This window comes from Hyla sarda, chromosome 11 (assembly GCF_029499605.1).
Source record: "Hyla sarda isolate aHylSar1 chromosome 11, aHylSar1.hap1, whole genome shotgun sequence".
NCBI classification, from domain to species: Eukaryota; Metazoa; Chordata; class Amphibia; order Anura; family Hylidae; genus Hyla; species Hyla sarda.
Window position 1 is genome coordinate 18,686,308 of NC_079199.1, and position 24,422 is coordinate 18,710,729.

At 44.2% G+C, this 24,422-nt stretch overlaps 1 protein-coding gene across 1 annotated transcript in view; it reads right to left on the bottom strand.

Moving 5' to 3' along the window:
• Positions 1-599: 599 nt before the first annotated feature.
• The window catches only part of ATL1 (atlastin GTPase 1), a 78,336-nt gene continuing 54,513 nt past the window's right edge, over positions 600-24,422 (bottom strand). The window contains 7 exon segments of the mRNA XM_056546657.1: positions 600-1,295; positions 5,460-5,474; positions 6,922-7,353; positions 11,378-11,449; positions 17,875-17,931; positions 22,434-22,561; positions 23,633-23,771. Coding sequence (XP_056402632.1) covers positions 1,188-1,295; positions 5,460-5,474; positions 6,922-7,353; positions 11,378-11,449; positions 17,875-17,931; positions 22,434-22,561; positions 23,633-23,771 — 951 coding nt within the window. The 3' untranslated portion in view covers positions 600-1,187.

The window sequence follows — 24,422 nt, forward strand, 5'->3', positions numbered from 1 at the left end:
GTCGTCGCGTGCATGCGCAGTGTACTCTCACATCGCGGCAGCTCTCGGCCTAGCTCATTGAGCAGGGGGAGCAGCCGCGATGTGTGCGAGTACACCGTACGTGCGCGGCGACTCTCGCATTGCTTCAGTGTGTCTGCATGTAGCGGCGTATTGCAGCTCCGAGCAGGCACATGTAAGGGCACCATACAGAGGTCCTTCAGCGCCGGATCTGCAGCATAAAATATGCTGTAAATCCGCTCACCTGAACCTACGCTATAGCTCAGAAATGTCAACTGGAAATGCAGAATGCCAAGCAGCCCCTTTAAGAGGAGGCTAATCTGCATCCTAAGTGTCAAAACACAGAAGAATCCTCACGCTACCCTAAAAATGGCTGCAGTATATTTTACTTACATGTCTGACTGGAAAGACTACACAACTTTCTATAGTATGCAGCTGCTTGCTAAGTACTGAAATGTTTTTTATTTTTTTTTATGTAATGTAATAAGTAAAGATTTATACATTTTTGTCACCAGTTAATTTGGATTTTTGTTTTCTCTGGAGTACCCCTTTAAGGCAAAGCAACAGCAGGTTCCACACAGTGTCTTGGAGTACATCAAACGTCTCTTAGAATTGTCTTTAATGAAGGTTTATAAAACTTTTTGAAACATCCTCTCCGTCACCAGTATGTACCATAACAACAAAATATACAGTATAATAAATACAAGTGTACAGGCAGGGTGAGTGCTTGCAGTTACACAGAGCACCTTATAGTGCGATCACGGGAAGCATTGCCGGGTGGCGTTAGATTTGTGCTCTCGTAAGGTAACCTAAGCTGCAACAGGACAGCGAGTAACTGTATTAGAAATAAAGTGTATGTAAAATAATGAATGTGAGTGTATAAGTGCCATATCGTAGAATAAATTATAATTACACACTTTAAAAATAAAGTAGCGTAAGCGAGTGTAGGTTTGGTTGTGTCCCAACATTTCTATAGTGTTCTGGTGGTGCCATCATGAATCCCGGTGTCAGGGGCCCAGCGAGGTGTCAAGCAGCGTTGATCCTCCTTGACCACTGTGATGGTAGAACGCCCGCTCTTAAAGGTGAAGTCATGACAGCGTTACCATTAATATTTACCAGTTGGTGGACACTTAAGTTCATGCAGCTTTTACTGTGAGACTTTTATGCTCTCTTGGCCGTTACAGAAACCGTTACATGTTCTTATCATGGTCTTCGGCAGCCTCAGGTTGTTGAGCAGGGAAGGCATGGTGGTATAAATGTCGGTGGGTTGCTGCAGCGCTGTAAAGCTTATAGAGGGCCTACAAAAGGGGAGCAAAAAATGACATTTTTCTGCATCTGATATGTAGTGAACAAAGGCATGCAATGTTATGTATACTTCTCGTGTGGCTATCCAGCATGCTGGGAGTTAGGCTAGGTTCACACTGCGGAATCGCCAGACGGAATATTTCCGCCCGGAGATTCGGAGTACGGCCAGGGCCGACTGAATCAGTCGGCGCTAGGACCGCACGGACATTGCAGTCCCCAATAGACTACAATTTGTTCCGCGAGGATATCGGCCTGAACAAAGAGCATCACCGTTCTTCAGGCGGATATTTTAAAGCGGATTTTCCGTTCACAAATTCTGCTTCCAAAATTCCAAAGTGTGAATTCGTGAACGGGAAAGCCATTCCCTAGCTTGTGCATTTTAGCAAGAAGAATTTCTGCCTGCAAATTCAAAGCAGAATTGCAGGCAGAAATTCCGTAGTGTGAATCTAGCCTTAGGCTAGGTTCAGACTACGGAATCTCCGGGCAGAAAATTCCGGCCGGAGATTCCGAGTGCGGCCAGCGCTGACTGAATCAGTCGGCGCTGGGACCGCGCGGAGACACTGCAGTCTCCAATAGACTGCAATGTGTTCTGCGCGGATTTCCGCCTGAAGAAAGAGCAACCCCATTCTTCAGGCGGAAATTTCCAAGCGGATTTTCCGTTCACAAATTCCGCTTCACAAATTCCGAAGTGTGAATTTGTGAACGGAAACCCATTCACTACACTATACATTTTAGCAAGCGGAATTTCCGCCTACAATTTCAAAGAGGAATTCCAGGCGGAAATTCCATAGTCTGAACCTAGCCTAAGTGCTGTTTGCAGCACTTTCTCAAAATTAGGCAGAACTCAGCTGAAGGGGTCTTGCGGCCGGACACATTTACTATAATTCACATCGGAAAATTGGCGTGAATTATAGCAGAACTCTACATCAGCTCATAACCTGCTGCATACAGACAATCAAAGATGACAAAATTAAGAGGCAGACACCCCCCCCCCCCCCACCCTTCCTTCCCCTTTTAAAAAGGTTGGTGTCTATGGTCCATTGATCCTGCAGTAAAGCATATCACTAAATACTGTTCTAAAAACAGCTCAGGCAAGATGTCTGAAAATTGTACAAAATATTAAATAAAATTAAAAAAAATCCTGAACCTGATTAGAAAAAAAGAACAGGTTTCAGTAGCTGTCTCTTCAGGAAACAAAATATCTATGTGACACATTCCCTTTAAGGGTGCCTGTATAAGTAGTGCAGTGGTCTTCAACCTGTGGACCTCCAGATGTTGCAAAGCTACAACTCCCAGCATGCCCGGACAGCCGTTGGCTGTCCGGACATACTGGGAGTTGTAGTTTTGCAACATCTGGAGGTCCACAGGTTGAAGATCACTGATGTAGTGGATTGAACTGCGTGGTAAAAACAAGCTGTGGGTACTTTAGCTGTGTGGTGATGGCTAGAGATGAGCGAACTTACAGTAAATTCGATTCGTCACGAACTTCTCGGCTCGGCAGTTGACTTATCCTGCGTAAATTAGTTCAGCCTTCAGGTGCTCCGGTGGGCTGGAAAAGGTGGATACAGTCCTAGGAAAGAGTCTCCTAGGACTGTATCCACCTTTTCCAGCCCACCGGAGCACCTGAAAGCTGAACTAATTTATGCAGGAAAAGCCATCAACTGCTGAGCCGAGAAGTTCGTGATGAATCGAATTTACTGTAAGTTCGCTCATCTCTAGTGATGGCTATAACATGATAATTCAGTGATATAGTAAGTGGTCCATGTACTGGCAAGAGCACGCACAGTGTGCTGAGAAATATCCTACAGCTGACAATACAGGATTTGCCACCATATTGAAAAAAAATGTAATGGGTTAAAGGGGTATTCCAGGAAAAAAATTTTATTTATATATATTATATTTATATATTATATCTATCTATCTATCTATCTATCTATCTCAACTGGCTCCAGAAAGTTAAACAGATATTGTAAATTAGGTAAAAAACTGGGGATGTGCAGCTCACAATTAACTAGCCGAGGTAAGAGGGCTGTACACCTACACCTGGTGTTGTGATAAGGGAAACAAATCTAAAAAAGTAGCCCACCCCTCTAGGCTAGCATCAGTTGCCTGATACAGTGATGTAATGGTAAAAATGATGACTGGATCGTGCTTCAATTATAATATGAAAGTGCAAATTTATTACACAATAAAATACATAAAATATAAACAATAACTCCTCGAAACACAAGGGCCCTTGTGCCGAAGAAAATTACAATATAAAACTTATAAAACTTATACACACACCAATAGCTAGCATTGAGAATTTTTTTTTGAGAATTTTTTAGCAATGCAATAATACTTTAAATCCGGCCTCCGATATTTCAAATGGGTTAAATGTCCCTTAAAAGGTATAGATTCCAATTATACGTAAGGTAAAGTCCCATTATAGGATATAGATTCCAAATTTTAAACATAGAATGGGTAAATTATAGTTACCAGTCTGCAATACATCCCGATAGAAAGTCACCTTGAGTTGAAATGTGGAGTCCGCACGGTTAGGTGGTATCAGACACTGGCATGCGTCCTCGCGGCGGTCTGCCTGCCACAGACCAGCTGTAATAATAACCGCTTACTGATGTTTCGCTGCAGATGGTAACCACACGATGAAGCAGGTGCGGACTTCTAGGTAACTCGATGGTGGGTGACGTCACAGGCGCTTGGGCAATGCTGCCTGGAAGATGATTCCGGGAATGGTGTACTGCTTAGCAGAACTGGATCGGAGTTCGCCTTTGAACAGTCAGGTAGCGGTGATGTATAATATTCTTATTATACATCACCGCTACCTGACTGTTCAAAGGCAAACTCCGATCCAGTTCTGCTAAGCAGTACACCATTCCCGGAATCATCTTCCAGGCAGCATTGCCCAAGCGCCTGTGACGTCACCCACCATCGAGTTACCTAGAAGTCCGCACCTGCTTCATCGTGTGGTTACCATCTGCAGCGAAACATCAGTAAGCGGTTATTATTACAGCTGGTCTGTGGCAGGCAGACCGCCGCGAGGACGCATGCCAGTGTCTGATACCACCTAACCGTGCGGACTCCACATTTCAACTCAAGGTGACTTTCTATCGGGATGTATTGCAGACTGGTAACTATAATTTACCCATTCTATGTTTAAAATTTGGAATCTATATCCTATAATGGGACTTTACCTTACGTATAATTGGAATCCATACCTTTAAGGGACATTTAACCCATTTGATATATCGGAGGCCGGATTTAAAGTATTATTGCATTGCTAAAAAATTCTCCAAAAAAATTCTCAATGCTAGCTATTGGTGTGTGTATAAGTTTTATAAGTTTTATATTGTAATTTTCCTCGGCACAAGGGCCCTTGTGTTTCGAGGAGTTATTGTTTATATTTTATATGTATTTTATTGTGTAATAAATTTGCACTTTCATATTATAATTGAAGCACGATCCAGTCATCATTTTTACCATTACATTACTGTATCAGGCAACTGATGCTAGCCTAGAGGGGTGGGCTACTTTTTTAGTTTTTTTAGTTTTTTTTTAGATTTGTAAATTACTTCTATTAAAAAATCTTAATCCTTTCAGTACTTTATGAGCTTCTGAAGTTAAGGTTGTTCCTTTTCTGTCTAAATCCTCTCTGATGACAAGTGTCTCGGGAAACGCCCAGTTTAGAATCAAATCCCCATAGCAAACCTCTTCTAAACTGGGCGGTTCCCGAGACAGGTGTCATCAGAGAGGATTTAGACAGAAAAGAACAACCTTAACTTCAGAAGCTCTAAGTACTGAAAGGATTAAGATTTTTTAATAGAAGTAATTTACAAATCTGTTTATCTTTCTGGAGCCAGTTGAGCGATAGATATATATATATATATATATAATAAAAAATTTTCTTTTCCTGGAATACCCCTTTAATTCAGGGTGGAACAGACTTCGGCCAATTTTACAAGAGTGTGAAATGCTTCAACTCCCAGCCCTATGGTCTATGATGCTGTCAGTTCAAGTCATTAGACCAGTGGTCGATACCAGACTAGAGGTCATAATATGGACACATAAATGCAGCCATATTACCCTACTGACCTAACATGGAGTATCTATGATCTGTTGTTAGAAGATTAAACACGGTTTATTGTTATGACACTTACCTCATTGGTGCTTCCCTTTTTAGCAGGAATTGAAAAGAAGAAAAAATCATGTTATTTTATGGAAATATTTGGTGAACGTTTTCTGTAGGGATCAGTAAATATCTGTCAGTTATATAGAGCTGTGTTTCCCAACCAGTGTGCCTCCAGCTGTTGCAAAACTATGACTCCCAGCATGCCCGGACAGCCGAAGGCTGTCCGGGCATGCTGGGAGTCGTAGTTTTGCAACAGCTGGAGGCACACTGGTTGGGAAACACTGATATAGAGAACAAATCATTTATACACTTTTGGAACTCAAAAAGGGATTATAGGGATTAAAGAGCCATTTAGTTTTGTTACAGGGACACAAATTTATGCTTCTGGGCACCAGTACAAAATATGTAACAGCCCCCACCTACTATGTGCCATCTATAATACTATTGTCTTTTGTGGCATAGCAGAATGTGAGCCCCCTCAGGCACCAGGACCCAGGTTCCACTGCTACTCATGCATGCCCCTGCTTTGTTAAAAGGGGTACTCCGGTGGAAAACTTTTATTTATTTATTTATTTTTAAATCAACTGGTGCCAGAAAGTTAAACAGATTTGTAAATCACTTCTATTAAAAAAAAATCTTTAATCCTTCCAGTACTTTTTAGGGGCTGTAAACTAAAGAGAAATCCAAAAAAGAAATGCATTTCCTCTGCTGACATCACGACCACAGTGCTCTCTGCTGACCTCTGCTGTCCATTTTAGGAACTGTCCAGAGCAGCATATGTTTGCTATGGGGATTTTCTCCTACTCTGGACAGTTCCTGAAATGGACAGCAGAGGTCAGCCGAGAGCACTGTGGGTCGTGACATCTGAGGAAATGCATTTCTTTTTTGGATTTCTCTATAGTATACAGTCCCTAAAAAGTACTGGAAGGATTAAGATTTTTTAATAGAAGTGATTTACAAATCTGCTTAGCTTTCTGGCACCAGTTTAAAGGCACCTTTAAAGGGGTTGTGCGCTGCCCTGACTTTCGGAGCTCCGCTCACAGCGCCCGGAAGTTCATTACTCCGAACGCTGTGTGCGGGCTTCCGTGTTCGCGGCCGCAGGGCATGACGTCTCGCCCGCCCCCTCGCGACGTCTCGCCCGCCCCCTCAACGAAAGTCTATGGGAAGGGGGCGTGGCCGCTGTCACACCCCCTTCCCATAGACTTTTGTAGAGGGGGCGGGAGTGACGTCACGAGGGGGTGGGCGAGACGTCGCGAGGGGCCGGGCGTGACGTCACGTCACACGGCCGCGAACACGGAAGCCCGCACACAGCGTGCGGAGTAATGAACTTCCGGACGCTGTGAGCGGAGCTCCGAAAATTAGGGCAGCGCACAACCCCTTTAAGCTTTTTGTAAGGTATAGAAATATACATGGCTTTCCAAAATCCCTGAATGGTAAATCTGCCTACTTATGCACTTGTAAAATGATAAAATAATATCAATGAATAATACCTGATCCCATAGTGCTGCAGCCACTTGATCTATTACGGCCCCCAGTTCTCGGTACTCTCCTGAGTATCTGATATACGCCCATGTACACAGGGTGATGAGCGTGAGTCCCATAATCATGTTACATAGGCTAGCAATAATGTCCAGGCCTATGAAGCCAGTGACTGCGGCCAACACATATGTGATGAATATGACCACAAACAGTGTGGCTGGGGTGCGGGCAGCATGGAATATATTCTTGCTGTCATTATGTTTGATATACTGGACATAAAGCTCATCAATCTCATTCTCTAGTTGCTGAAGGTATCTCCGGCTGAACTCTTCACCCCCCATTTTCTTCACACTACGGAAAAGCTTCACAGAATCTTCCTTTAGTTCCTGATGTTTATGCTGCAAGTCAGTGGGTGCCAAAAAGGGTCTGTCCCCCCCACACACCTAAATAAGAGAAGAAAAAGAAATAATAGAACACAATTTAAGGTAAAAATAATTTTATATATAATAACTGTACATAGAATATGAATCGGAGCACTCACCGAATCACTTCTGGTTCCGGTAACTTCCGAGATGTTATCCTCTTCGGACGGTAGTGGGAAGGCGGTAGATGATAACGGGGGAGTTCAGACGCTGTTTCTGTCTGAAGAGGATAACATCTCGGAAATTACTGGAACCAGAAGTGATTGGGTGAGTGCTCCGATTCATATTCTATGTACAGTTATTATTATTCCTATGGACTTTTTCTTTACGTGAGCACCATCCATGGTTCCAGTTGCGATCATACTAGTGCATCCCAGGTGCGTGGACATTTCTATTAGTGCAGTTGTCTGCAGTGCCAGTTTATTTTTTGCTGCCTTTGGATTGTTGGTTTAATTTTATATATTACCGTATATACTCGAGTATAAGCCGACCTGAATATAAGCCGAGGCCCCTAATTTTACGCCAAAAACCCAGGAAAAGTTATTGACTCGACTATAAGCCTAGGGTGGGAAATACATCACCCCCCATGTCATCATCAATACCCCCATCATCATCCAGACCCCCCCGTCATCATCACCGCCTGTCAATCCCGTCATCAGTGGTCTTCAACCTGCAGACCTCCAGATGTTGCAAAACTACAACAGGTTGAAGACCACTGCGGCCTTCGTCATCATCCAGCCCCCACCCCCCCTTTTGTTTTGTACTCACCTCCCCTCAGCGGGAAGTTAGGGTGAGCTGGTCCGGGCCATCTCTGCTGCAGGGACCGTCCGGTGGGGATGGTTAGTCGTTGGGGGCTGTCCATTTTCACTGGGGGGGCCTCTTCTTCGGGCCCGGAGTAGTGACGGTGCCTTGACGACGACGCACAGGGATGTTGCGCATGAACGTCCCTGTGCGTTGTCGTCAAGGCAACGTCACTACTCTGAGGCCGGGCCCGAAGCGCGGAGAAGAGGCCCCCCCCCGGTGAAAATGGACAGTCCGCAATGACTAACCATCCCCACCGGACGGTCCCTGCAGCATAGATGGCCCGGAGCAGCTCACCCTAACTTCCCACTGAGGGGAGGTGAGTACAAAACAAAAGGGGGGGGGGGGCTGAATGATGACGAAGGCCGCAGTAGTCTTCAACCTGCGGACCTCCAGAGGTTTCAAAACTACAACACCCAGCATGTCCGGACAGCTCGAGTATAAGCCGAGGGGGGCGTTTTCAGCACGAAAAATCGTGCTAAAAAACTCTGCTTATACTCGAGTATATACAATATTTTCTATTTTATTTTTTAAACAAAATTAAAATCATAGTAGACAAAAGGGGAGCTTTTATGAATAAAATAGTGATGAAAGTGGTCAAAACATTGCTCACTTTTTGTGCAAGGAAGGCCCTTGCACAAACATTATGCAACTTTTTGGGTAATCTCCTCCGAGTGGGCACAGTTTACGGTGGATGGGCTTAGCACAAGGGGTGTAGCCATCTCGTTCAGATAATTTATCACAGTTTACATTTTCTTGCAAGTGTAAACTGTGTTTGATTTCAGTAAGTGTGCAAGGCAGCCCTGATGTGCAGAGAGTTATGTAGAGCCGCACGTCTCACATAATCCTGGGGGGGGGGGTTGGTGTTCTTTTAGACCGGCAGCGAAGATACCAGTCTTTATAAAAAAAAAATATATTTTTTTTTTATTTGCTTTTTTCGTCATGCCAGATTTGTTCTTTTATGTTAAATTACCTGCAACATTTTAATGCTCAACCTTCATTTTGACATGTGAACAATCCCTAAGAGAAAAGGCTGGTTTTGGGGTCGAGTGAAGCTAATAGGGGTTTGGCAAAGAGACAGGTCTTCTTGTCTCAGGCGGCACAAATGTTGGGTACAGTTGACCCCGGTCACATCTCTATAAGTCTCTGACAAAGAAGCAGTTACCTACCTGGGACAGAGAAGTATGATCAAGGGTAGGGACAAGGTAGGAATCGGTTAATTCTTTCCCTTTAAAGAGTATCTGTCACCAAACTAAACTTTTAATATATTGTTCCTTATATAATTATAAGACACTTTGCTATTTACTTGCTGTTAAAATTCTCAACCTTTATGTTTTTAATGTGCTAAAAAAAAAACGGTCACTATTCGGTTCCCTGTTCAATTCAAATAGTTAGCTTGGTCTTCTCCCGGCCTGGCAGGAGACCAAACTCAGGAAGTGCGTGCGGAGCATGGAGAGGCACAGCTCTCACAGGCTTCTGTGTCGTTGCGCCTGCTGGGGAACGCCCACTTTCTCCTGCCGGGAGCTCACACAATGTGAGCAAGGGGAAAGGTAGGATACAGAGCTTATTAAAGTTCGGAATTTTTTTTTTAAAGGGGTATTCCGGGAATTTTTTTATTTGACTATGCTACAGGGGCTGTCAAGTTAGTGTAGTTCATAATATAGTGTCTTTACCTGTGTGTGACGGTTTTCTCACAATTTTTATGTGATTTTCATCCCAATATTTATTTTTAACAGCATACAAAATGACTGCTGTCTCGGATTTTTCCCAGCTTGCAATGCGGTCGAGACCTGACTCACTAGTCAGCTGATGATAGGGAGCCTCTCTGCTTCAATGGGTGGAGAGAGCAATCTGCAAGTAATGGAACAGCTGGAGGCACTCTGATTGAAAACCACAGGTCTGCAGCTCATTTATGTTTCAATGGGTGGGGTAGCTGATGTGTGGGAAGGAAGAAAATGGTATCATGGGATTTGTAGGCAAACAAGAAAACTGAAAACAGGAAATACAAGTTCAGAGAAAGCTAGCCACAGTGTTATGGTAATCTCACAGCATAGCCATTTAGCCCAAGACAAGCGCAGATCCTTCCTAAGCATGTCCATTACTGTCTGCCAGGTACGTACTAAAATCACCTTATGCTGGAGAACCCCTTTAAGGGCAGGAGGGGTGTTAGGAATAGTTAGGGAATATAATCTCAGTTAGTTTAGAAAATATGGTTTGATGACAGGTACTCTTTAAAGGGGTACTCCGCTGCTCAGCATTTGGAACAAACTGTTCCGAACGCTGGAGCCGGCAGCTCGTGATGTCATAGCCCCCTCATGATGTCACGCCCGCCCCCTCAATGCGAGTCTATGGGAGGGGGTGTGACAGCCGTCACGCCCCCTCCCATAGACTTGCATTGATGGGGTGGGGGCGTGATGTCTTGAGGGGGCGGGGCTATGATGTCACAAGCCCCCGGTTCCAGCGTTCGGAACAGTTTGTTCCAAACGCTGAGCAGCGGAGTACCCCTTTAATCATAATATAACTTAATTTAGCTTGCACTGATAGCGCATGATTAGTGTTGCTCGCGAACTTTCGCAATTCGAATATTATTCGCGAATATCGCATATTCGCGAATTCGCGAATTTCGCAAATATAGCGCTATATATTCGTAATTACGAATATTCGTTTTTTTTTTGTTTTTTTCTTCACAGTACACATCACAGTGATCATCCCTCTCTGCTTCCAGCTTGGGTGGTGTAAAGAAGGTTCTAATACTACTGTGTGAGACTGGCGCGCGAAAATTCGCATATGCTAATTTTCGCATATGCGAATTTGCGCGTATGCTAATTTCGCATATGCTAATTTTCACATATGTTAATTTTCGCATACACGAATTTTCGCGTACGCGGAAATAAAACGAGAATATAACGAATATGCGAATATTCGCGAATATATGACGAATATTCGTCCATATATTCGCGAATATTCGCGAATTCGAATATGGCCTATGCCGCTCAACACTACACATGATCACATTTATCAAAATAAGTCATCCTTAGGATATAGTAAAACAAAACTTACCTTTCTAGAAACACACATTTTAGTAATATGCATTTGTGACACAGAGATAGAATTGATCAAACGTGCCGGAACAATTCCAGACCCTGCAGCGATGCTACCGTGCATATGACCATTTGACAGGATTATAAAGAATTTGTCAAACAGACTTAAAAACAGATGTCACCTTTCATGTCTCTACTCTCACCTCTTCCATTTTCTTATGATACAAATCCTTTGCTGTGGCAACGGCTGCGAGGTTGTTTGCTTCCGCTGTGGCCTAACATATAAAAAATAATAATAATAATAATTTGAGTCAGAAATAGCATAAGCTAAACAAAAAGTTATATTGGTCCACATTTACTACCGTATATACTCGAGTATAAGCCGAGTTTTTCAGCACGATTTTTCGTGCTGAAAACACCCCCCTCGGCTTATACTCGAGTGAACTCTCCACCCGCAGTGGTCTTCAACCTGCGGACCTCCAGAGGTTTCAAAACTACAACTCCCAGCAAGCCCGGGCAGCCATCGGCTGTCCGGGCTTGCTGGGAGTTGCAGTTTTGAAACCTCCGGAGGTCCGCAGGTTGAAGACCACTGCGGCCTTCGACATCATCCAGCCCCCTCTCACCCCTTTAGTTCTGTACAGTACTCGCCTCCGCTCGGCGCTGGTCCGGTGCTGCAGGACTGTCCGGAGAGGAGGTGGTCCGGTTGGATAGTGGTTCCGGGCTGCTATCTTCACCGGGGAGGCCTCTTCTAAGCGCTTCGGGCCCGGCCCCAGAATAGTCACGTTGCCTTGACAACGACGCAGAGGTACGTTCATTGCCAACGTACTTCTGCGTCATCGTCAAGGCAACGCCTCTATTCTGGGCCCGAAGCGCGGAGAAGAGGTGCCCCCAGTGAAGATAGCAGCCCGGAACCACTATCCCACCGGACGACCTACTCACCGGACAGCCCTGCAGCACCGGACCAGCGCCAAGCGGAGGTGAGTACTGTACAGAACTAAAGGGGGTGAGAGGGGGCTGGATGATGTCGAAGGCCGCAGTGGTCTTCAACCTGCGGACCTCCGGAGGTTTCAAAACTACAACTCCCAGCAAGCCCGGACAGCCGATGGCTGCCCGGGCTTGCTGGGAGTTGTAGTTTTGAAACCTCTGGAGGTCCGCAGGTTGAAGACCACTGAGAGTGGATGATGACAAGAGGATGATGAAGGGGGGGGGGGTGGGATGATGGCAAGAGGATGATGAAGGGGGGTGTGGGATGATGAAGGGGGGTGGGGATGATGACAAGGGGATGATGAAGGTGGGGGGTGTGGGATGATTACAAGGGGATGATGAAGGTGGGGGGTGTGGGATGATGACAAGGGGATGATGAAGGGGGTGTGTGGGATGATGACAAGGGGATGATGAAGGGGGGGGGTGTGGGATGATGACAAGGGGATGATGACAGGTGATGATGATGAGGGTCTGGATGATGACAGGCGGTGATGATGATGATGAGGATGTTAATGACGGGTCTGGATGATGACAGGGGGGGGTGATGTATTTCCCACCCTAGGCTTATACTCGAGTCAATAACTTTTCCTGGGATTTTGGGTTGAAATTAGGGGTCTCGGCTTATACTCGGGTCGGCTTATACTCGAGTATATACGGTAAGTAAGTTATGCCAGTTTTTCTTTTGTTAAAAAAAAAATAGCAAAAATGTTACAAGTTTGTGCTAATTATTTGCACATTTTTTCATAATTTGCAGGATTGAAAAGTGAAGAGAAATATTGGTGCGGTCTCCAAGGAGATGAAGTAACAGTCAGAAATTTGACTAAAATTTAAATTGGTGCAAGATACTCCCCCTCCCATAGACTTGCATTGAGGGGACGGGGCGTGACGTCACACGGGGGCGGAGTCGTGATGTCACCGACTTCCGTTCCGGTGGTCGGGACCCAGTGCTTCCGGACCAGAAACAGGTGGGTGCCGCATGCTATATTGTGGGGGTCCCCAGAGGCGGGACCCCCGCGATCAGACATCTTATCCAAAGGATAGGGGATAAGATGTCTAGGGGTGGAGTACCCCTTTAAGGAGGTTTTTCTTTATTGTGTAAAAGAGAAAGCTTTTATATTTTTAACAACAAATCACTGATATATAGATAAATTATAGCTAGCTCGAACTAACAAATCAAAATCTCCAATAGCTAAAATATCTTCCTTTTATTACAAATAGCATATTACAGAATACAGTATATAAATCCCCATAAAAACAGTAATTCACAGTCAATACACAAAGTGCGATATTTATAGGGACAATCCCCAATATTAGATCCTCACCTGACGTGTTTCCCCGTAACTGGGTAATTTACAGTAACATTCAGTTCATCAGGGGTAAAAAGATGGTTGTGATCGCTTTAGAGCAAAAAGTTATATGTGAGCAGCATATAAAACATATAGGCAGCAAATAAAGCAAGTAAATAGATAAACAATACTAGACTCTGCTTATATAAGAAATAATCAAATGGTCTGTTCGGGTTTTGGAGCTACAGAGATGTATCCTCAGACCTTCATTATTGTCTCAATACAATCACAGTAGTTAGAGTATGTTTCTTTCTATAGCTGACCTCAAGGATATATAGAGTGTACTCAAAACATATCCTCCCGGGATCAGGAGCAGGAGCAGTGGTCATGTGCTTAAGTGGTCGCTGTAATAAGTTTATGTGACAGTCAGCAGCGGGACTGGGTATGGAGGAGATTGTTATCTGAGTGCGGCTGGTTGAGACCATATAACGTTTAGCCCCTATTAATGACAGCTCTGCTCTATAGCTCCGTTCTCTAGTTGGATGGCTGTACCTTTATGTGTCTACACTATTGTAGTGGCATCCCTGGAGGATATGTTTTGAGTACACTCTATATATCCTTGAGGTCTAACTACTGTGATTGTATTGAGACAATAATGAAGGTCTGAGGATACATCTCTGCAGCTCCAAAACCCGAACAGACCATTTGATTATCTCTTATATAAGCAGAGTCTAGTATTGTTTATCTATGTACTTGCTTTATTTGCTGCCTATATGTTTTATATGCTGCTCACATATAACTTTTTGCTCTAAAGCGATCACAACCATCTTTTTACCCCTGATGAACTGTATGTTACTGTAAATTACCCAGTTACGGGGAAACGCTTCGGGTGAGGATGTAATATTGGGGATTGTCCCTATAAATATCGCACTTTGTGTATTGACTGTGAATTACTGTTTTTATGGGGATTTATATACTGTATTCTGTAATATGCTATTTGTAATAAAAGGAAGATATTTTAGCTATTGGAGATTTTGATTTGTTGCTTTTATATTTTAAAATTAGGCACGCTCTTCCCAAAAGGTTTTAATGAAACCCTGGAGCGAGTATAATGTATATTGTAGCATTGATGTCATGTGGAGGAGTTTGTATGTAAATGACAGTAATGATGTCACTCCATGGTATATAGTGTTGTGAGTATATGTAGACCTTTTTATGAATGAAAATGGTAGTAATGATGTAATTTCCTGCTATAAGTATTGTAGGTATATGTAGCCTTTTTTTTAATTAATGAAAATGGTTATAATTTTATGTACATTTAATTGTTCCATGTGCAATAAATGGTCTTTTGGACAGCTGTGTCCATGAGTGTAAGGTGTTTACACCAAAGAACCTTCCATCTAACAGAGAGGGCGTGAATATCGGCAAGAGGAAAGAAACAGCTGGAGACCACTAGTGGGACGAGGATGTGAGTGGGACTTGGGAAGCAAGCCGGCACAGGGGGAGCATAAGGACCGAGCACCCCTAAGTGAAGTAAATCATTTGAAGCATTATACTGCTACTAATTGCGGCAATGTCAAAGAAAAGTGGTCTGTCCACTCCTTTTATTCAGTTTTTTTTGTTTCTGATTCCATATATATATATATATATATATATATATATATATATATATATAATATATATCTCGGGAGAGAGCGACTCCCATTCCAAATGAAGTGTAGCGGACAGACCGGTTATTTACTGTTGATACGCAATGTGAAGTTGGTGAGTGGTCAGTTCGGGGACCACTCACTAAGTGTAAGTTACACTAATAAATATATGGAGTCATACTCGGGAATATGTTGAAGGATTGGAGGCCGCTCCCTTGATTTTTTCTCTGTCTCCATTTCACATAACAGGTTGTGAAGACAATTGCAAAGAAAAAGCCATTTATTAATGTTTACAAGAGAGAAAAGAGGTGAGCACGGTATCGCGTCACTTACATACATGGTTGACACATGACCTGACAGATATAAAAGGTTTTTCCTACCATAAGCCCCTTCCCCGAGTAAGGAAAACACCTATCCATCCCAAAACTCCTAATTCTCCTCTGTGCACGACTCCCAGAAAACAACCGACAGCTAAGCCTTATTCCCCTAAACAAAAAATCCTATTCTAAACCTAAACACAATTTACCCACTTACTACACTGTTTTTCCAAAGCCCTTCCTTGGCCTCTTCAGTGTTCACATGTGATCATACTTGACTCACCATGCTACTGGTAACAGCACTGCAAAATACTGCTACATTGCCTCATTTATAGGGGTACGGTACTTAAACTAACTGGTGCCAGAAAGTTAAACAGATTTGTAAATTACCTCTATATAAAAATCTTAATCATTCCAGTACTTACCAGCTGCTGTATGCTCCACAGGAAGTTGTGTAGTTCTTTCCAGTCTGACTACAGCACAGTGCTCTCTGCTGCCATCTCTGTCCATGTCAGGAACTGTCCAGAACAGGAGCAAATCCCCATAGCAAACCTCTCCTCCTCTGGACAGTTCCTGACATGGACAGAGGCGTCAGCAGAGAGCACTGTGGTCAGACTGGAAAGAAAATCAAAAAGAAAAGAACTTCCTCTGTAGTATACAGCAGCTGGAGGGATTAAGATGATAAAATTGCAATAGATTGCAATAATGAGAAACGGGATCCGGGGACGGGAAGGGGGTGGGACAGAGTGGGTGTAATGATGAGGAGACTGTGGATGGGGTGCAAGGGGGGGGGGGGATGGAATGATGTGGAGACAAAGGATGGAGTCCTGGGGGGGGGGAATAATGGGATAATGAGGAGACTGAGGGTGAGGTGGTGGGGATATGGAGTGCAGGGGTGAGGAGAACAAGGATTGGTGGGGTGGGGGAGTGGGTATAGCAGTATTATATTCAGGGGGTACAGTGGGTGGCAGTAATATATTCAAGGGGTAGAGTGTGTGGCAGTATAATATTCAGGAGTACAGTGTGTGGCAATAATATATTTAGAGGGTACAGTGGTTGGCAATATTATATTCAGGGGGTACTGTGTGTGGCAGTATTATATTCAGGAGGTACAGTGGTTGGCAGTATTATATTCAGGAGGTACAGTGGTTGGCAGTATTGTATTCGGGAGGTACAGTGGTTGGCAGTATTGTATTCAGGAGGTACAGCGGTTGGCAGTATTATATTCAGGAGGTACAGCGGTTGGCAGTATTATATTCAGGAGGTACAGCGGTTGGCAGTATTATATTCAGGGGGTACAGCGGTTGGCAGTATTATATTCAGGGGGTACAGTGGTTGGCAGTATTATATTCAGGGGGTACAATGGTTGGCAGTATTATATTCAGAGGGTACAGTGGTTGGCAGTATTATATTCAGGGGGTACAGTGGTTGGCAGTATTATATTCAGGAGGTACAGCGGTTGGCAGTATTATATTCAGGTGGTACAGCGGTTGGCAGTATTATATTCAGGAGGTACAGTGGTTGGCAGTATTATATTCAGGAGGTACAGCGGTTGGCAGTATTATATTCAGGAGGTACAGTGGTTGGCAGTATTATATTCAGGAGGTACAGTGGTTGGCAGTATTATATTCAGGAGGTACAGTGGTTGGCAGTATTATATTCAGGAGGTACAGCGGTTGGCAGTATTATATTCAGGGGGTACAGTGGTTGGCAGTATTATATTCAGGAGGTACAGTGGTTGGCAGAATTATAATGATTATTGTCTTTATACAGAGGATGAGGATCTGCTGTCAAATTAAGAAACCAATGATGTTCTGGCGTCAAACTCTGCAGAGAAGATGGAGCTGGAAGACGTCCTGTTGTCTGCACCAGATGAAGAAGAAAAGGAAAGACAACAGAGAAGATGTCACTCAAGTCACTGATCTCATTGTGTGTTCTGTCTGACCCAATCTGTGGGTCTTCAGCTGTTATAAAACGGCAACTTTCATAATGCCTGAGGCTCTCTAGACATGATGGGAGTTGTAGCTTTGCAACATCTGGAGAGCCAGTCGGACCCCATTATAAAAATGAGCTGCTTATTCTAAAATGTCTGGGTCTATTTTTGGTCCCAGTCCTGCACTGTCTGTAAGTGGCTTATATCACTGTGTATTCTCCTGGCTGTGCTGTAGTCACTGATATCTTTGTGCGGCAGAGTAAGGGGTCAACAGGGATTAGGGAAGCGGGTCGTCAGGGAGTAGGGGGCCCAGGACAATTTTTCGGATCAGGGCCCTGTGGTTTCTAGCTATGCCCCTGCCTTTAAGTACCTACGTACTTCGGCCCATCACTTGTAATAGTTCAAGAATGACTGGACGAGCATTGAAGAGGCCGGAGTTCTACAGCTCCTTCAAGCAGCTGATTGGCGAGCTGAGTCAGACCCCCACCAATCTTATATTGATCGTCTATCTGGAGGATAAAATAAACTTACTTGTAACATTGACTTCGGATGTGGCAATTCCTCTCCTTGATATATCTTGATATAGGCCTGTTATGGAATTAAACAATTTTAGATCAGCAGATTGGCAGATAATGCAGATTTAACAAGGATCACCATCAGATTATGTAAAAAAAAACTATACATATGAGGGAAAGGTTGACCAAACCTGCCAATTTTGATAGCAGTGGTCAAGCATCTAATGTGTGTGTTGGTTTTCAGACTTTTCCTTGACAAATGATGTTGGAGGATAAAAGAATTAGACATGTTGAATTTTAAAGAGTACCTTTCATCAAAAATGTTTTTGATATGTTAGAGCTGATATATATAGAACAACTTTGTAATTGGATTTAATTAAAAAAATGCTTCCTTTTAAGTGTATTTTCATTTTGAAAATGTGGCCACAAGGGGTCTCCCTAGGAGTCCCTGGCTGCAAGCTTTTTCATTGATTTCGGACTCACACCGGTCTTGCAGCGAGTCCAAAATCGCAGCGCTGGCTGAGCATGCTACGAGCTCAGCGCAGCTCCCCGCCTGTCAATCAGACAGGCGGGAGCACTGTGCTCACTCACATACCCCGCAGGGCTCTGTACACTGAGGACAACCATGGCTCTGTACACTGAGGACAAGCGGGGCTCTGTACACTGAGGACAAGCAGGGCTCTGTACACTGAAGACAAGCAGGGCTCTGTACACTGAAGACAAGCAGGGCTCTGTACACTGAAGACAAGCAGGGCTCTGTACACTGAAGACAAATGGAGCTCAGTGCAGTGAGGACAAGCAGGGCTCTGTACACAGAGGACAAGCAGTGCTCTGTACACCGAGGACAAGCAGTGCTCTGTACACCGAGGACAAGCAGGGCTCTGTACACCGAGGAAAAGCGGGGCTCTGTACACCGAGGACAAGCGGGGCTCTATACACTAAGGACAAGCGGGGCTCTATACACTAAGGACAAGCAGGGCTCTGTGCACCGAGGATAAGCAGGGCTCTGTGCACCGAGGATAAGCAGGGCTCTGTGCACCGAGGATAAGCAGGGCTCTGTGCACCGAGGATAAGCAGGGCTCTGTACACCGAGGAAAAGCAGGGCTCTGTACACCGAGGAAAAGCAGGGCTCTGGGCACTGAGGACCCCCCCCCCTGGCGAAGTGAGGGCAGAAGCAGTCCCGCCAGCAGGCTTCAGTGACGTAGAGCCTGCTGGGGCACGCCCACATCCTCCTGCCGGCAGCTCACACTATGTGAGCAAGAAGAGAGGTCAGATAAATAGTTTTTTTAAAGCTCTTAACGGGCAGTTACAAAACCCCATAGGCTGCAATGCGATTTAGTCACGGCCATCAGGGGTTTTGTAACGGACGGTTTTCCCCAATATAGTGACGGAACTTCTGAGGGATTTCATAGTGTGAAAGAGACCTAAACATTTTTTTTTAAGGGTGGGGGAAGTGTTATGAGTAGTTAGGGAACATAGCCTGAATTAGTTTAGAAAAGTTTATTTAGTGACAGGTATTCTTTAAAGTCTGATCCTGTTGTTTTCAGGAGAGATACGCTGCTGTCAGAAGTGTCTGGCAGTGGATAGTTTGCCTATAGCCATTGTAAACAAAGGCACGCTCAGCCAAGCATGCATGTGTATGAAGTAGTCGCGAGGAGTCGTAATTTTATAGTAATTTAAGTTTTATGGCCACGTTAACTCTACAGATAGTTTTTTTTATTTTTATTGTAATGAACTTGGCTGAAAGCAGGTTTTATACTTTGTCCACGTGCTACATTAACTTTGCTCACACCAAGTAGCTACCTGCTGGATCAGTGCCTGAACAGAAACTAGGAAGTTTTATACCAAAATCTTTACTGTAGTAATAAAAACTGTTTTCTCAGACTACAATGTAGCAGGGATCATTGTATAATACAATATAGGAGTGTATACGGTAACATGGTGCTATAAGAGTGTAGGTAGGTATGCAGCCTAAAGCTTCCCACAGACAAGCATATTTTATGTGCATTTTGGCGTCCGTATTACGGCTGAACGTCTCGGTCTGACTGCGGCTCTAGTGACCGGAATCCGTTCTGGTCATCTGCCCGGCTTCCGGCCTGGACACACAGCTGCGATATAGTTGCCAAAAAATATACTAATCTGTTAGGAGCCTCATATGTGACATAAGTAAACAACAAAAATTACAGTCTAATAAGAAAAAAATTGTATTTGTAAGGGTGCTTTCACACCACGTTTTGTACTTACGGTTCCTGAATACGGCTGGGAGGAGGGGGGGGGGGCTTAATCGCGGCGCCCGCACTCAACCGTATTTAATGCATGTCTATGAGCCGACCGAAGTGAACCGCAGCCTCCGGTCGGCTGCGTTTTCGGCCGTATGCGGTTTCCCGACCGCAGGCAAAAACGTGGTCAACCGCCTTTTTGCCTACGGTCGGGAAACCGCATACGTCTGAAAACGCAGCCGACCGGAGGCTGCAGTTCACTCCGGTCGGCTCATAGACATGCATTAAATACGGTTCCCGGATACGGCTGAGTGCCGGCGCCGCGATTAAGCCCCGCCCCCTCCTCCCAACCATATTCGGGAACCGTAAGTACAAAACGTGGTGTGAAAGCACCCTAACTACAAAATGTGCTCAAGGTTGTAACCATCCTACAATCTACAATCTAGTCGACAGCTGTTATGTTACATGACGTAGGTCCCATCACCTCCCCCCTTGGGATCCAAAAACAAGGATACTAAGTGGTGTTTATTTGTTCAGTTCCTTTGAAGAAAGGAAACACAACACAGCTCAGCATCTGTTTCCATATGTACGGAAACAGCAGAGATTTAGTTGTAAAATACATCAGACAGCAACTCTGCCTGGACAAAAATCCCTTCTTTCCTGGGAAATGTGATGTAAACACCTATAAACATAATGCGCATTTCATTTATTGCAACGCAGATGGATGAGGTTTGTGTGAATTTTGACACAAGCTCTCATTCTCAGCTGGCTGTTTGGCGCCTCTCTGAGAGTGTCAGGCACAAGAGGTTAAAGGTGTACTCCGCTGCTCAGTGTTTGGAACAAACTGTTCCGAACGCTGGAGCTGGCACCGGGAGCTTGTGATGTCATAGCCCCGCCCCCTCATGACATCACGCCTGCCCCCTCAATGCAAGTCTATGGGAGGGGGCGTGACGTCTGTCACGCCCCCTTCCATAGACTTGCATTGAGGGGGCGGGCGTGACATCATGAGGGGTGGGGCTATGACGTCACAAGCTCCCGGCTCCAGCATTCGGAACAGTTTGTTCCAAACGCTGAGCAGTGGAGTACCCCACATCAATAAACACATTATAAAGCTGCAGTAGTGAACAGAAACAATATTATTACAGGGAAAAGCAGTCAGGCTCTCATCTATGGATATCTGGCTACAATAAATGGCAATTAATAAATACAAGTTAAGGAAATTGATAAATCATTAAAAGGGGTACAACTGGCTCCAGAAAGTTAAACAGATTTGTAAATTACTTCTATTAAAAAATCTTAATCCTTCCAATAATTACCAGCTACTGAAGTACTGAAGTCTGGAAACAGTGCTCTCTGCTGACATCTCTGCTTGTCTCAGGAACTGCACAGAGCAGAATAGGTTTGCTATGGGAATTTGCTTCTACTCTGGACAGCTCCCGAGACACGTGTCATCAGAGAGCACCTAGACAGAAAAGAAAAACTCAACTTCAGCAGCTCATAAGTACTGAAAGGATTCAGATTTTTTAATATAAGTAATTTACAAATCTGTTAAACTTTCTGGAGCCAGTTGATATATATATATATATATATATATATATATATTTAAAAAAAAGTTTTTTCCTGGATAACCCCTTTAAGCTTTGTTCTTGTTGCACATAGAGCCTTAGGGTACGTTCAGACAAGTGGATTTTCCACGCATATTTCGCTGCGGATCCGCTGCTGAAGGACCTCTATTGCTGCCTTTACATGTGCCTGCTCGGAGCAGCAATACGCCGCTATGAGCAGACACACTGCGATGTGCGCGTCACCGCACGCATGCGCAGTATACTCGCACATCGCGGCAGCTCTCGGCCTAGCTCATTGAGCAGGGGGAGCGGCCACGATGTGTGCAAGTACGCCGCACATGCACGACGACACGCACATCGCTTCAGTGTGTCTGCAAGTAGTGGCGTATTGCCACTCCGAGCAGGCACATATAAAGGCAGCAATAGAGGAATAGCGGCGGATCTGCTGCGTAAAATCCGCTGTAAATCCGCTCATCTGAACGTACCCTATGAGCCATGTGCACAGAGACTGTATGATGGCTCACAGAGCCCATGTGGCTTCCTACAGCAGAGACATCGGCACTCCATGTTCTTCCGTATGGTTCTAATTCTATACATTTGTGCCATGTTCAGTGCATGCGGCTCTGCCTAGGCTACAGAAAAGAATTTACATTTGTTTAACAGATGTTGGAATAACAACGAAAGTGAATAAAACTTCTATGTGAGTTATTAATAGTTATTTTATACTGCAGGTCATTTTATAGTGACATATAATGCCAGAACACGTTACTTGTCAATACTGACAGACTTACCTTAAAGTATTCCACCAGACCACGGCAGGTTATTTTATTACCATTGATTTCTTTAACATCCAAGTTTTCTGGGCTTAAGAGCCATGGTATAAAAACTTTCAAATGTCTTATAAACTCTTCGTCGATCTCTGTAAAGACAAATGCAGCCTTGTATTTAACCATCCTGATGACCCCACAGTATAAGTTCTGGTGGGCACACTGCCCAAATAAAAAGAAATTTCCAGGAATCAGAAGGGATCTCAGGGGTCAGCGTCACCGATAGTAAAAGTGATGGAATATCCTAGCTACTGAATATGCAATCACATTGTATAATAGGAATATCTATTTAAAGGGGTACTCCGGTGAAATTTTTTTTTTCATTAATCAACTGGTTGCAGAAAAATAAACAGATTTCCAGTACTTATCGGCTGCTGTATGCTCCAAAGGAAGTTCTTATTTGTTTATATTTCTTTTCTGTCTGACCACAGTGCTCTCTGCTGACACCTCTGTCCATGTCAGGAACTGTCCAGAGCAGGAGAGGTTTGCTATGGGTATTTGATTCTGCTCTGGACAGTTCCTGACATGGACAGAGGTGTCAGCAGAGAGCACTGTGGTCAGACAGAAAAGCAATTAAAAAAGAAAAGAACTTCCTGAGGAGCATACAGCAGCTGATAAGTACTGGAAGGATTAAGATTTTTAAATAGAAGTAATTCACAAATCTAAGGAATATGGATACCTCTCTCACCAGCGCCGGACACCTCTCACACCTGTGCTGCGGACTGCCGGCACTGCCTCCGGCAACTCCTTATGCTAGAAAGAACTCTGTCCGGCACCAAGGTATAGGGTAAAAAAGGCTTGTCTTTATTTATTCCACTGCAGGATACATACAGATCAAGATGTCTGACGCGTTTTGCCCTTTACAGGGCTTAATCGTAGACTCAGTCTACGAGTCTACTGAGTCTACGATTAAGCTCTGTAAAGGGCGAAACGCGTCAGCCATCTTGATCTGTATGTATCCTGCAGTGGAATAAATAAAGACAAGCCTTTTTTACCCTATACCTTGGTGCCGGACGGAGTTCTTTCTAATTTACAAATCTGTTTAACTTTCTGGTACCAGTTGATTTAAAAAAAATAAAAATAAATTCACCGGATCACCCCTTTAATTTGTAGACTTTCCCATGAACAAAGCTCAAGGATAACAAAAGGTATGTGTTACCCACCTTTAAGTTTGCCATCAAATTTTGGGTTTGTAGCCACGGTGAGACCTGGGTGTGGCAGAAGAAAGCAGGAGATGTTGGTGAAGCAGGAGTGGATATGTTTCCTCACGTTCTGCAGTTCTTCATGTTGGTTTTCGGACACCTGGAATAACACAAATCTGAAACTGTTAATTTCATTGTCTTCACAGTCACAAATGCACAATGTTTATTGACAAGCAAATTAAGATGGGGGTCCCAAAGGCATAATACTCTTGGGGTACGTTCACATGGATGGGTATATTGTGGATTCTTTTCAACGGATTTGTGTGCGAAAAACTGGAGCGTATCACAGTACCAGCAATGGGAATAAGATATAAGCAGAACAAATTGTCAGTGCAGATATGAACAACCCCTTACCCATCGGATCACCTGGAGATAAGCGGTGACAGAGGTAGCTGTCAGTCACTGATCCTGCTACCCCAATCTAAACAACATGATAATGGGAAAGTCTGTAAAGGTTGCTGTGACACACTCTTTTAGGGTACATTCCCACACGGCGTATTTGCTGCGTATTTTCTGCTGCGTATTTTATTTTCTCTGTTGAAGTCAATGGGTAGGAAAATATGCAGCACCAAATACGCAGCAAAATACGCCGTGTGGGAACGTACCCTTAGGGTACGTTCACACGTGCGGATTTACAGCAAATCCGCTGGTGAAGGCCCGCTCTATGCTGTCTTTACATGTGCCTGCTCGTAGTGGCAATACGCCGCTACCAGCAGGCACACTGCGATGTGCGAGTCGCAGTACACTCGCA